At 38.3% G+C, this 15167-nt stretch overlaps 1 protein-coding gene across 3 annotated transcripts in view; it reads right to left on the bottom strand.

Moving 5' to 3' along the window:
* usp6nl (USP6 N-terminal like) overlaps positions 1 to 15167 on the bottom strand; it is a 76978-nt gene that overhangs the window by 17143 nt on the left and 44668 nt on the right. For all 3 annotated transcript variants that reach the window (XM_067428370.1, XM_067428368.1, XM_067428369.1), the window contains 3 exons: positions 12579 to 12661; positions 8901 to 8940; positions 7883 to 7963 (listed from right to left, as the gene is read on the bottom strand). In XM_067428370.1, coding sequence (XP_067284471.1) covers positions 7883 to 7963; positions 8901 to 8940; positions 12579 to 12661 — 204 coding nt within the window. The remainder of the gene's footprint in view (positions 1 to 7882; positions 7964 to 8900; positions 8941 to 12578; positions 12662 to 15167) is intronic.

The raw sequence follows: 15167 nt of genomic DNA, 5'->3' as shown, positions 1-15167 counted from the left end.
TCCGTCCACGCATCCATCCACACACGCATCCATCCACACATCCATCCACACACGCATCCATCCATCCATCCATCTATCCATACAATGAAATAAATACATTATTTTCATAGAAAAGGTAAAAAGTTCACTACCATTCAGAAGTTTGAGGTTAGTAAGATTTTGATAAAAAGTCTCTTTTGCACATGAATCTGCATTTATTTGTTCAAAAATTCAGTAAAAATAGCAATTGTGAAATATTAGTAACATTTAAAATAACACTTTTCTATTTAAATTTATATTTATATATTTGAATTTTCAGCATCAATACTCCTGATGATTCTTCAGAAATCATTCTAAAATATTGTTTTGCTGCTCAAGAAACGTTTTATTATTATTATTATTATTATACTGCTTAAAGCACAATGCTTTTCCTCAATTATGATGTCATTCCAGTTTTACCACCCGTTTTTGAGTTTATACCCCAAAATATCACAATTCATTTGATTTAAAAAATAATAATCATAAATTCGCTGCAAACATGAATTTCATTTCATTTATTTTATTTTATTTTATTTATCTTTAAAGAAAAGTGTCATGTCATTTACTCTCTGCAAAATGTAATATAGAGTCAATGACATGCTTCAGAGACTTTCCATATTTTATGTGCTGATTCTGGGAGAATTTTAGGTATATGAATGAAGTTTTAATTATGGAGAAATAAATTCAATTGAACCCGGGATTAAAAATGATGAAAAACAAGGAAGGGGAAATGTATATACTATACAAAACTAAACGATGTGTACACACAAATAATGCTGGTCTGGATATTAGGACACCCTCAAAAACCATAATCCAGCTGTCTAAACGCATTCAACACCAGTGTAATAGAACACATCTGTCTCTCACAGGTAATTGTGCAGTCAGTAAAGATTAAACTCCCATCAGAGTGCAGATTAAAAGCTCAAAAGCGAAATGCTGAAACCACAAAAGCTAATGGCCGGCGTGAATCTTCTCACGGCAACAATTAAACTCACCCGCTGGAACAGAGACAGAGAAAGAGAAAGAGAGAGAGCGACTGTGGTGGGGTTGAGAGGTGAAAGAGAGGAATGAACACTCTTCAGTTTCCTGCACTCATCTGTCCACATTACTGCCGCTAAGTGATTTCCTGAACGTCTCTTCCGCCCTCTGGGCCCATCCATGTGTGTGTGTGTGCGTTTTAACTGATGGCTGCTGAGTAGTTCACTTACAATAATAGTAACGACGATATTAATAATCTTCAGGAGGCTCTTGAGGAGCTGATTATTGACAGACAGCAGTGGGCACATATCCCACAGCCACAAACCCGATGATTATCAGTGTGTGGGTTTCTGCCTCTAATCTCGGCGAAATGAGGCGATTAAGACTGTTTGTTTATTTGAATAAAACAAGACATTACATATCGGCAGGTGTCTTTGTGCGTTTGATTATGTCTTAAGTGTGTTTGTTGACGGGGGATTGGCTTTGTAATTGCAGATGAAGTGAATGACTCCATCTGCTCAAAAAACAAAGAAAGAAAGAAAAACAGTTTGAACAAGATGACTTCAGAGTACGATGAAATCCGAACCAAAACAAACATGCAGATCAATATTATATAGCACAGTGTCCTAAAGTGGATTGATTAAAAAAGTATTTAACTAAAAAAATACAAATGAAAACCTGTTCAAGTGTTCAAATAAACAATCAAAACTAAAGTCGAGTGGGCATTAAGTGACATTTGAAACCGGTGAATATGCAAATTTGTTAAATTACTGAAATATTTTGGAGAGGCTAGCAATAGCTCACTGAAATCTCACTGGATTTTAGATCAAATGGGTTCGGCTGACAAAAATATTTGAGAACCCCTTCTACTGCATAGCCACCGTAATCCTGGCGAGCCTGTTGCGTTTTGAACGTAGACTGTAAAACAATAATGGACGTAGAGTCCATGACATCACCAATTGGATTCTGAAGAGCAGTTCTGAAGTGTAAAGTAGAGCCGAGCTGGCCGTTGCCATCTTGGGAGTGGATCATCGCGCATTACTCCTGGATAACATAAAATGTGCAAAGAGGCGGGCTGTGGGCGGAGCTGAGGTGACGCAATGACTATAGACAGCGGACAAATGGCTATCCACCTGTCACTCAAAGTGGCCACGCCCTTAATTATGCATAACTTTAAGGCTTTATATAATGTAAACGAATGAGTTATAGAAACATTCACCCCCTCACAGTTGTCATGAAGGGAAAAATTAGCCTTATAGACCAAAAACACAATTTGTACCAGGCTGTAAACATGATTTTTTTTTTCTGTTGTAACGCATTTTAACATGGGGGCAATGAGATTTCCTAGTGGCCAGTCGATGAATTGCAGTTCAAGTCACTTCCGTATTGGCTTCAACATAAATTGGGGGAGATGGCCGCTTGGTTTTGAATTATGGGCGGCACTTCCGGTTTGGAGAATTTCCATTTAAAAAGACTAAAAACAAGTTATTTCAAAACATAAGGCTGCGCAACAAATAAAGCTTATCCGCCAGTTTGACTGAACAAGCTGTCAATTTTCAGACATCATGAGTTTAACGTAACACTTTTTATTTTGACGTGTTGAAAGTACGTTATGAGTTTATGATATATTATAACAAGAATATCTAATGCAAGATCTCTTTTCAGTTGCTGTATTTTGTCCTCATTATTATTCTCTTTTTCCCCTTTGTATTCCGATGTAACAGTATGTATTCAGACCCCTTGAACTTTGCAACCTTTTGCCACATTTCAGGCTTCAAACATAAAGATATAAATCTGTATTTTTTGTGAAGAATCAACAACAAGTGGGACACAATCATGAAGTGGAATGAAATTTATTGGATATTTCAAACTTTTTTAACAAATCAAAAACCTAAAAAATTGGGCGTGCAAAATTATTCGGCCCCCTTAAGTTAAAACTTTGTAGCTCCACCTTTGCCAAGATTACAGCTGTAAGTCGCTTGGGGTATGTCTCTAACAATTTTTGACATCGAGAGACTGAAATGTTTGCCCATTCCTCCTTGCAGAACAGCTCGAGCTCAGTGAGGTTGGATGGAGAGCGTTTGTGAACAGCAGTTTTCAGTTCTTTCCACAGATTCTCGATTGGATTCAGGTCTGGACTTTGACTTGGCCATTCTAACACCAGGATATGTTTATTTTTGAACCATTCCATTGTAAATTTTGCTTTATGTTTTGAATCATTGTCTTGGTGGAAGACAAATCTTTGTCCCAGTCTCAGGTCTTTTGCAGACTCCATCAGGTTTTCTTAAAGAAAGGTCCTGCATTTGGCTCCATCCATCTTCCCATCAATTTTAACCATCTTCTCTGTCCCTGCTGAAGAAAAGCAGACCCAAACCATGATGCTGCCACCACCATGTTTGACAGTGGGGATGGTGTTTTCAGGAAGATCAGCTATGTTGCTTTACGCCAAACATAATGTTTTGCATTGTTGCCAAAAGGTTCAATTTTGGTTTCATCTGACCAGAGCACCTTCTTCCACATGTTTGGTGTGTCTCCCAGGTGGCTTGTGGCAAAGTTTAAATGACACTTTTTTATGGATATCTTTAAGAAATGACTTTCTTCTTGCCACTCTTCCAGAAAGGCCAGATTTGTGCAGTATACGACTGATTGTTGTCCTATGGACAGAGTCTCCCACCTCAGCTGTAGATCTCTGCAATTCATCCAGAGTGATCATAAGCCTCTTGGCGGCATCTCTGATCAGTCTTCTCCTTGTATGAGCTGAAAGTTTAGAGGGACGGTCAGGTCTTGGTAGATTTGCAGTGGTCTGATACTCCTTCCATTTCAATATTATCGCTTGCACAGTGCTCCTTGGGATGTTTAAAGCTTGGGAAATCTTTTTGTATCCAAATCCGGCTTTAAACTTCTCCACAACAGTATCACGGACCTGCCTGGTGTGTTCCTTGTTCTTCATGATGCTCTCTGCGCTTTAAACAGACCTCTGAGACTATCACAGTGCAGGTGCATTTATATGGAGACTTGATTACACACAGGTGGATTTTATTTATCATCATCAGATTTATTCTCATTCTATTTATAGGATAATTCAGAAATCCTCACTGAACTTCTGGAGAGTGTGCTGCACTGAAAGTAAAGGGGCCGAATAATTTTGCACGCCGAATTTTTCAGGTTTTGATTTGAGTTTGAAATATCCAATAAATTTTATTCCACTTCATGATTGTGTCCCACTTATTGTTGATTCTTCACAAAAAAATGTAATTTTTATATCTTTATGTTTGAAGCCTGAAATGTGGCAAAAGGTCGCGCAAAGTTCAAGGGGGGGCGAATATTTCGCAAGGTAAGTATATATATATATATATATATGAATATGAATATCAATCACCTTCTGTATTAAAAAGAAAGTGTAACACCACTCACAGTTCAAAACGCATTCGACGTCACACCATGTCTGACATCACCTTTTTCCGTGAGTTGAATACGGAAGGTGGACTGGCGGAAGCTAGATATTTTCTTGATAACGTGTTAAATATGGATATTTTTCTTACACAAATGCATCACTTCTCTTCAATATGCCTTTATTAACCCCCCATAGCCGTGTAGATTACTTTTATAAAGAATGTATGCACTTTTTTGGGCTTCAAATTTTGGTCTCCCATTCACTGCCAATATGAAGCTTGGAAGAGCCAGGACATTTGTTAATATAACTCTGATTGTATTCGTCTGGAAGAAGAATGTCATCAACACCTAGGATGGCTTGAGGGTGAGTAAATCATGGGCTAATTTTCTTTTTTGGGTGATCTAACCCTTTAATAACACAACTAAACATGAAATACTTACAAACGATGAAGCAATATGTATGTGGATGAATTGTTTGTCATATAAAAAATTTAAGAAAATCAGTTGTACATTTTAAATCTTAAAAAAATGCAAGAATCACTGCACGGTAGACGGGACAGATACTGAAAAACAACAAAAGGACTTTAAAAAAAGAAACCCTGCAAAGGAAACGTGAAAAATTGTGTGAGCTAGACAGCTGAAGATCAAACAGGACGTGAACCGGGTGGGACTTGTCTGGAATAACAATTTTATACATTACAGTAGTATTGCTACAGCTGTGTATGGGTAGTTGACATTAAATATTTTTGAGGTTGACATCCAACAATAAGAGATTTTATATTCTATTTAAAACTTTTATTTTTATTTTTTTTATTCAAGCTAATTTTATAATATAGCATATTACCAAAAACAAAAGTGGGGCAAATATATAAAAACAAATATGTAAAAAAAAAAAAAAAAGTGCAATTGTGCATGGACATGTCAAATAGTTATTAAATACTTATTAAATACTTAGTCAATTGTTACACGAGTTGCGTCAAAATGTTTTTTTTTTTTTTAATCAAACTGAACAAAACTTGTATGTAATAAAAACTAAAAACGTACATGTAGTTTATATACAATTTATTAAATCTGCAACATTTACAAAAACAAAGTCCAAAAAAGTAAAAAATCAAAATTTAGTAATTTAAACATTTAAAAATGAACTTTTTCTGAAGAGGTTAACCATTAATAAAGTTGGTACTTTTTAAAATAAAATAAAAAAGTGGTGTTTGATAGCATCTTAAACATTAACAATTTTTATTTACATATATTTTCGAGTGCAGAGCATACAAGGGATGGTTAGAGTCGGCGAGATGAAGCCTCTTGCGTGTCTGCCAATCACCATCAAAAACTGCTATAAGTTCTTCAGGGGCATTTTTCATTCAAAGCTGCAAGAGTGCAAATAAAGACACATGACACATGACAAATACGGCAAGCTAATATTAGTTAAAAAGCCAAGAAAACCTTAAGCGACGGAGATAATGTTAACTTCTTAGGGCATTTTACACAATATATTGCAATCGTGCAACGTGAAATTCCCTCATGCAAATCATGAAATGGCTACAATGTGTAATTAGAAGCTATTCCATGCACAATAAACAATCATAAAATCATAAAGGAAAAATCAAAAAGGAAATCATAAAGCTTGTTAAAATGAGTTCCCACCACTGAAATTGTGTAGTGTTGGCACAAGCACGGCTCACACCTTCCTAATATTGTGTTGGTCCCCCTTTTGATGCCAAAACAGCCCTGACCCATTGTGGCATGGACTCCACTAGACCCCTGAAGGTGTGCTGTGGTATCTGGAACCAAGATATTAGCAGCAGATCCAAGTCCCGTATGTTGTGAGTTGGGCGCTCCATGGATCAGGGCTTGTTTGTTGAGCACATCCCACAGATACTCGATTAGATTGGATTTGGAGGCCAAGTCAACACCTCAAACTTGTTTGGGATACTCAAACCATTCCTGAATAATTTTTGCTTTGTGGCAGGGCGCATTATCCTGCTGAAAGAGCCCACACAGGAAATTACGTTTCCATGAAATGGTGTCCATGGTCTGCAACAATGCTTAGGTAGGTGGTACGTGTCAAAGTAACATCCACATGGATGGCAGGACCCAAGGTTTCCCAGCAGAACATTGCCCAAAGCATCACACCGCCTCCGCCGGCTAGCCTTCTTCCCATAGTGCATCCTGGTGCCATGTGTTCCTCAGGTAAGTGACACTTATGCACCCATTCCATTGCTACGAGGTCCAGTTCTGATGCTCACGTGCCCACTTGTTGGTGCTTTCGGCGGTGGAAAGGGCCCGTGGGCACCCTGAATTCTTGAGCAATTACAATAGCTTGTCTGTTTTATAGGACCACACGGGCCAGCTTTTGCTCCCCATGTGTATCAATGAGCCTTGGGCGCTAATGACCCTGTCGCCTGTTCACCACTGTTCCTTCCTTCGACCACTTTTGATAGATACTGACCACAAGAGTTGCAGTTTTGGAGATGCTCTGACCCAGTCGTCTAGCCATCACAATTGGTCCCTTGTCAAATGTGCTCGAATCCTTACACTTGCTCATTTAGATTTTCCTGCTTCTAACACATCAACTTTAAGGGACATTTTTTTTCACTTGCTGCCTAATATATGCCACAAACTAACACGTGCCGTGATGAAGACATAATCAGTGTTATTGACTACACATGTCAGTGGCCATCATGTTATGCCTGTATGTATGTGTAAAATGCCCCATGACGACCGTCTACAAATTGTCACAAAATATATTTCAGAACACATCTAATGCAAAATACAGACATTTTTCTTACCTCAACTAATGGAAGAAATATATCCACCGATGGTAAAGATGAGCGTCGGGAAACTTGCTTGTGAGAAGTATAACGGCTCACAAAGTGACGCAGGAAGCAAAGTGATTGGATGATAAGCTTTTTCTTTTTAACACATTTAATACAAAATGACAAATATGTGTTAAAATAGTCATGACAAAAAAAAAATGTGCTAAATATTAACACATCCTTTTTGAGAGTGAGTGGATGGAGTAGCTTTGGAGTGCAACAAATACAGGAATGCTTCGTTTCACTGTGTTTTTGATGCATTGTGCCGTGCTCCTAATGCTTGTTTGGTGTAGACACCGTGTGACAGTCTAATTGAACTAATTGGACAAATAATAAGAAGTAATGATTAACTGTACACAGTGTAATAAACTGCACAACTGTCACGCTCCACCTGAGGCAGAATGAAGTTCTCTCATTTCACACCAGACACTGTTAGTGGACGCAAATACAATTTAACACACCAAGAGCTGCCTGAAGATGTCCAAACAGATACCGACAGATTTTGTGCTACAGCACAGCAGGACAAGGGTTTTCTTAGGGGAACGGTCCAATGTCGCCCAATACACAGGACAGAGATAGCCAAAGGGGATTTTAGCCATTCACATGCACAAAATGAAAGACTGAGAAACTCTAGTCCTTCAGAGCACTATGTTCTGTTTATGAAGGACACGCACCTTGTCGCTGTTCTTGTATTTATCCCAGCTTTTCAACATTTTCAGCCATTTTGTCGTTCTCTCAATTTCCAGATGTTTTTGCTAAACAGATAAAATGCAAACATATTACCATACATTAAAATAAAAACCTTAAAGTTTAATCTAAGGCAACACTAAGATGTCTTTAATGAAAATGGATTTCAGTGAGATCTGGAAAGCAGTATTAAATTAACAGCGTTATTAACATTTTGGAGGCCATCCATAAAAACCTCCAGAGACATTTCAAATGTTTCCTCTACCTTTTCTTCTACGAGTACATAATTGCCTCCGAGGAAGCAATGTTACTCTGTTTCTCCAAGCTCATTATCACTTTATAACCTGACACTTTAAGTGCTTTTTGCATGATAAATGTGTGATAAAGAAATCAATTTTTGAATCTGAATGACATTTTTACATTCATTTTAACCAGGTGGTAAAGGGTATTTTTAGTGAAAGTCCATTCCCCTCAAATTCACCTGGCTTTCATTTTAAATGAAAGGCACTTGCTTTTATATTTTGTTTCTTAATCCAATGATGTTCCTACAGGTTATATATTATGTATTCTGCCTCTCTACACAGGAATAGATTTTGGGATACTATAGCAAGTATTTATTTTTAACTGTGATAAATTAGAAAAAGGTTATCCGGAGTTGATGTGGAAAATTACAACAAACTTGATTCATGTGGAATATAATTTCCATGAGAACGGGAATCAAACTGCATCCAGATAACAATTAATCTATTTATCTACACAATTAACAATTAATTAAAAAATTAATCTACACAACCCTAACCCTGCACAATAAAAAGTTGTTCCATTATATTTCTTAATAAAAGCCTACACATTGCACAAAACGGTGTTGCTAAATAGGTTTATAGTGCATTTAGAAGTATTTTTCTCATCCTACTAATCTTGGTTCTAGTTTTCTAGTTTACCCATGTAGTACACTTAAGTTGAACAATTTATGTGTAACGGATACAAACAGAGCACTGGACTCACCTTTTCCTCCACTATGTCATACATTGGAAGCTCACCCTCACTGTGAAAGACAAAATACACTTTATTATGAAAGGAAATATACACAGTTGGACAAAACTCATTTTGTTTCCCCTGATGAACCAAATTAAGTGTTTTCGTTAGACTACACTGAACTCTCCGATAGCCATTAATGTCCGTCCACTTTTCACATAAAAAGACGGCCAAACAGGGACAGAAAACTCATCCATAAATCATACGCTGGTTTATGGCGCTGACGTCAAATCTTGGTTCCTCGCATGTATTACTGAAAAAGGAATTACTTTGTTCCACGGGAAGTGTACTCGCTGGATAAATAAACATCGCCATTGGTAATGATGCCCCCGTGACCCCCACCCCTGAAACTGTTCAAAGTGCAAGATCTTAGTCAGCTACACAAACAGGAAATGACTGTTTCCATGGCAGCCATTTTGGATCTGATCTGGGATATTCATGGGGAAACCCAGGGAAGTCATGACATGACATGGCTCTTTTCCAAACCCTAGAGAGCTTCCTTTCTCTCTACATAGGCAGCAACCTTCTAAAGCCTGATATATACTTCTGCGTCGGACCTACAACATATCCTCTAAGTCGTGGGATACGTGGCGATTTTTATTTGTACTTCTGCATCGTTGTCCGTGCCGACGTGTATTTACACATGCAGAGGGAGCATGATACCCCTGAGGGAGGGGTTCTGGCACACCAATCACAGCACTGGCAGTCCACGTAGAATTGACGTAGTTAAATTTTTGGAGAGGAGCATGTGGGGGTACGTCGTAGACTACGTGTGCAACACACACACTTAACGCAGAAGTATAAATTGGGCTTAAGGCAGCACAGCGGCTAAAAGAAATAACTTTTATTTTATTAAATAAATAAATAACTTATAAAGGTTAGTGAAAATCAAATCAAATCAGTGTAATTATTGACTTATTCAATAATTACATAATTTTTTTATGGGGTATTTTTATAAAGACCCTTATCCCTATGTGTTAGCCTAGAAATCTAGACGCACCCTAGCGGCAGCAAATCTAATCTGCCTGTGAGTGTCGTCTAGCAATTCTCAATACCCTTCTGAGCTGTATTCGCCTAACTCTTGCCGGGCCAATCACATCGTGTATAGAGTCGGTGGGCGGGGCCATAATGACGACGGCCGAGTTGCGTTTGCATGCTTCTAGTAAACACAGAAACTGGCGAACGGCGGTCTTTCGAATCAGCTTTGACCGCGACTCTGGAAGACTTGGAGTTAAGCTTTTCTTTGAGAAAAGAACGGCACTGAAGTCATTCTTAAGAAGGGAAGATGTGTTCAGAGTTTTGCTGACCAGATACGGCGAATGTTTAATCTATCAACAAGCTCTGTTTCACCTTCGTTGCTCTGGTTGGTTGTAGCGCTATCCTATCGCGTGCAGAGGGAGTTTGAAAGACAACCGTTTATCCCGCCCCTCGGATTGAACCCTGTCAATGGTGACCTTCCAGACCAAACATCTTGATGTGGGTCTGGCTTGTCAGGCTACCTATGTGGTGTTTTTAATAAGCTTTCAGACAAACCATGTGCAAATTCATGTCAACACCATTTTTGAGTATTTTAACCTTTAAAACTGGAATGAAAAAGACGTGGTTCAAATTCAATTCATGTTTCTTATATCACAAACTATCGTCACTATATTCACTATCGTCAATTTGCGGGCTTTAGCATATCATTAACTATGAACTCTGTGTAACATTAGCAACACATTAGCTGTTTGATAACGTAGTCAAGCAAAATACTTTTTTTTTCTCACAACAGCGAGTTATAAAGCCAGTATTCTGAGATATAAACTCGCAATTGCGTGATATAAAGCAAAAACTATGACTTTATAACTCAATTGTGAGAAAAAAAAGTCAGAATTCTGAGATAAAAAGTTTATTTTTTTATTTGTATCTCTTTTTATTTTTTTATTTAGTGGCGGAAACGGGCTTCCATACATTTTAGTGATCAGATGAGTAATAAGGGATAAAATGATTGACTACAGGGGGACTTCAAACATTGAGATCTTTAGAAAAACAAAAACATAATACTTAAAACAAACAAAAAAGAGAACAACAAAAGAACAGAACAAAAGTGTAATGCTACGTTCACACCAAATGCAAATTGAGTGTCAAAATCGCGTCTACCGCGTCTAGTTAGACGCGTGAACATTTTGAATCCATTCGCGTGTCCACAGCTAATTGGACGTGCGTAGAAATCGACCATTTGAAGCGAAATAGACGCGCGTTAAAGGCGCTTCAGGTGAAATATATTAAGCATTAACAGCCACACGTGGTTCAGCCAACACACTACCTGGATTATCTTCACTGCATGTATATTTAAATAAATATAAAGTTATGAAACTTCACTTTGCCCTTAGTCAAAATGATTTGGTAAGCAACAATTGATTCAATGGACCAAAGATCGCCCATTAGATATACACAAGACAAAGTATATGTCATGTTTAACCCCTACATAGACATCCGAGCCAGCAGCAAACGGCAAAAGCACTGGCCGAGGAAAGGCTGCTCTCGTTGGGGTTAACGAGCGCTGAGCGCCCGGAGTTCGCCTGGATCTCACAACTCCAAAAACGCAAGAGTGTTCTTTTTAAATAGGTTCTGTCTATGAGTAAAACATCCTAGGTAAACCACATATTTTAGCTTTAAACAACTACATTATCAACTGAAAAGCATTAAAACTACATTTAGTGACAAATTATCAGTATTTTTTTTAATTATATGCAGGGTTTCTCATCACGTGGCAGCAGCAAACAGGCTCCTCATTGGTTAACGTGGCGCGAATTGACGGCAAAGTTAAAAAATTTTAACTCGGGCGTACACGCAAATTTGATTCAAACGCGTGAATGCACAAAAAGCACCTCAATTCGCTTCAAATGCGCGTTATTCGCGCGAACTGGACACGCGAATGAGGCGGAATCGCGTCCATCGCGCCACACGAAACGCGTCTATCCGGACCTCCAGACGTGCGTCAACGCGGCATTCCATTGACTTAACATGGAAATCATTCGCTCCAGACGCTCTATTCGCATTTGGTGTGCACGTACCTTAAGATACAGAGCAAACAAAGAGAAGGAACAAAAAACCAAACAAAAAACAAAAACTTAAAATGCAGAACAGAAAACAAACAAAAAACTGAAACTTAAAATACAGAACAGAAAACAAAAAACAAACAAAACTAAAAAAAACTAAAACTTAAAATACAGAACAGAAAATAAACAAAAATAAAACAAAGTACAGAACAGAAAAAAAAACAAAAGAACAAAAAAACAACAACAAAAAACTAAAACAAAAAACATGCCAACAATGGCATGTGTTGCTGAGCCAGCTCTATCTATCTTTCAGTTAGCTTTTACGTCCTTGTACTTTTCCAGTTTTTTTCCACCCCAGCAATTACAGAGTCCTGATCTGCCAGACACATGTGGCACCCTATAAATATCGCATAGGGCACTGCTGTTTAAGCGGCCGGGGTAAGCCACAAACCTCCCTGCCAGGGCGAGAAGAGAGGAGAAACGAGAAGACAGGAGAGGCCAAAGGAGCAGACAAACACCACGCTTCAGACTCTGCTAGGTTCCTTTAGCACCTGCATCTCCTCTCTTGTGTAAGATCTCACAGAACAGAATAATGCACATTTCTTACTGCAGGAATCCGAAGCGGTCCACCGCTTTATACAGATCAAAATTGGCCTCCTCCCACGGCTCCACCTCCGCACTTTCTTTACCCTGAAAGCACAAATAACACAAAGCAGTGAGTACACATCAGTTGAGACATAGTTTTAGTGTCTGTGTATGTGTGTGCGTGCCGAGTTGCTCAAGGCTTGAGTTCTCGAAGCGTATGGCTCCACTGATCTGTGAATTTGCTGTTCATACATATTTTAGGCAGGTAATGAGGGGTGGGCAGGTTTAGTACAGCACAAATAAACAATACAAAGAGCAGAAATAAAGAGAGGCGCCGGGGGCAGAAACATATCCTTGAGTAAGAACAGTGTGTTTATAGAAGGAGAGAGACTGATACATGGTCCGTGTTCTGACCACACACACAAACTATATTTTTTCTAAACTTATAAACTCTAAACTTACTATATTTTTATAATTCTAAACTTAAACTTTTTGTATAATAAATTTAATTCCGGGTTGCTTAAGATAAAGACCTGATTTAAATATTTTTTGCAGATATTTTCAGAGCATAAACAATCCTGTCGAGGAGCTTTTGTGGATTGATTACCACACACTTTGGGCGAGGATGGAAAACTCTCCACTCCACACTTAGTTCCAGTCTATGACTTTTTTAGAGCTATTTTTGTTCGCCACAGTAGAAAGAAAGAACTAACTGGCCTGCAGAACCACAGCATTCTGGCCAATCACAATAAGTCGACAATTATGAATGAGAACCGATAAATGGCCAATATTACACATTTTAAAGAAATAAATTAGGGCTGTCAAAATTAGAGTGTTAACACAAATTCATTTTAAAGGTGCACTATGCAAATTTCCATCCACTGGAGGGCGCCTATTCGAAACAAATGCGTAATTTGATGACGCCAAGTTTGAGCACAGCATCTTGGGACATGTGGTCTTTACCTCACATCCAGTGGAAAATAGGACTCGGGCAGAAATCACGTTCATACATGCGGTTATTAACGTTACTGTAGTGTGAAGCAGAGCAGGACCGAGTGTTGTGGAACTGAGCATGGGCGCCGGAGCGATTGTTATACAAATACCCGCCTCGCGAACACCGGGACTTTTATTATGACAGGACGGGACACATTCGCCGGGCTCCCGCACTGATCCACTCTTCCGGTTATGATTATGAGGTAATGCAGCTCTGTTTATCATATTCGATACATTTAAGTATGTTAAAAAAATGATGTTATGACGTTACTCCGTGCGTTCACTTGTTCACACAGCTAAGAGTAAAACGCTCCTGCCAGATAAAACCCGAAACCGAGGGTAGCGCAGATATGACGCAATTGATAGGCGACTTCCTCAAACGCTATGCTGAAATGTCCCGGTCCTTAGTTAAAATAGCAATTTTCTCACATTTTACAAATAGTTGGAAACATTTGGGATATTGTAGGTACTCAACTGAACAAAATATATAACACCTGCCTTTTGGTTTTTGGATATTTTACTGCAAAAATACTACATAGTGCACCTTTAATGGCACTATTTTTACTAACGCGCGCATTTTCTGTTTGATCCGTGGCCTAGCCTGTATAGTTGGAGAAATTGAGAGCAGCCATAGACATAAAGGATGCAGCAACAAACATTATTTGGGAAAGAAAATGGTTAACATTACTATTCCTAACAAATACAATTGCAGTTATAGCCTACATAAGCTAAAATATTTTCAGTTTAACTTTTATTCGACTCCAGGTTGAAGGAAAAGTGCGTTTTTACACTGAGCGCATTCTCTGCAGTCCGAGCTTGATGCGCGAATAGCGTGATGCAAGCCCACTCTCCTCATACCAAGGGTAAATCATTAACACCATCACCACTTACAAATGTTTTACTGAACTAAATACATTACAATCGGCTAAAACGAATACGTAGGTTACTTTTCTACACAAAAGCTCCCGAGTCAATGTTTCTCACACTGTTCATGTGAATTGAGGCACAACTCGGTGCACACACACAATACACCAAATACCGGCAGTTCAATAGATAGTGCGCAGCTCTTAAAGGGCCCACACTATATTCCTGCTCGTGGAATACGGACCTCCTCCAGGTATAGTGTGGTGCTGGTGCACTCCCAGGTCGGCATGACAGCTTTCCCAAGACCAATTTTTACACGAACTGGGCCCTGTTCTGAACTAAACTGCCAGTTTAAAAACTCCCTTTATTTATATTCTTTAAATGAGAGAAATCACTGCTTATTCTGAATATCTAGTCTTCATGCTCTGTTGAGTATGGTTTTACTAATAATAAACATACATTTGCATGAAGCATGCATATTTGTCCATACCCATGTTGATTAAAATATTAAAAACTAATTTAAGATACATTTACAACTGATAAAAATTTGTCATTCAGGTTGCGATTAATCGTGAGTTAACTCATGACAATCATGCGATTAATCACGATTAAATATTTTAATTGATTGACAGACCTAAAATAAATATTTTCAATATTTTTTGTGTGCACTTTCTATGCATGTCTAGTTTGACTAATGGCAATTTTAACGCATATGAGAAGTGAAATATGCTACCCACTGAAAAAATAATTTAAT

The sequence above is a fragment of the Pseudorasbora parva genome, chromosome 20, assembly GCF_024679245.1.
Source record: "Pseudorasbora parva isolate DD20220531a chromosome 20, ASM2467924v1, whole genome shotgun sequence".
Classification (NCBI taxonomy): Eukaryota; Metazoa; Chordata; class Actinopteri; order Cypriniformes; family Gobionidae; genus Pseudorasbora; species Pseudorasbora parva.
The sequence above is the reverse complement of the archived record's forward strand: the minus strand, read 5'-3'. Positions and strand labels throughout refer to the sequence as shown.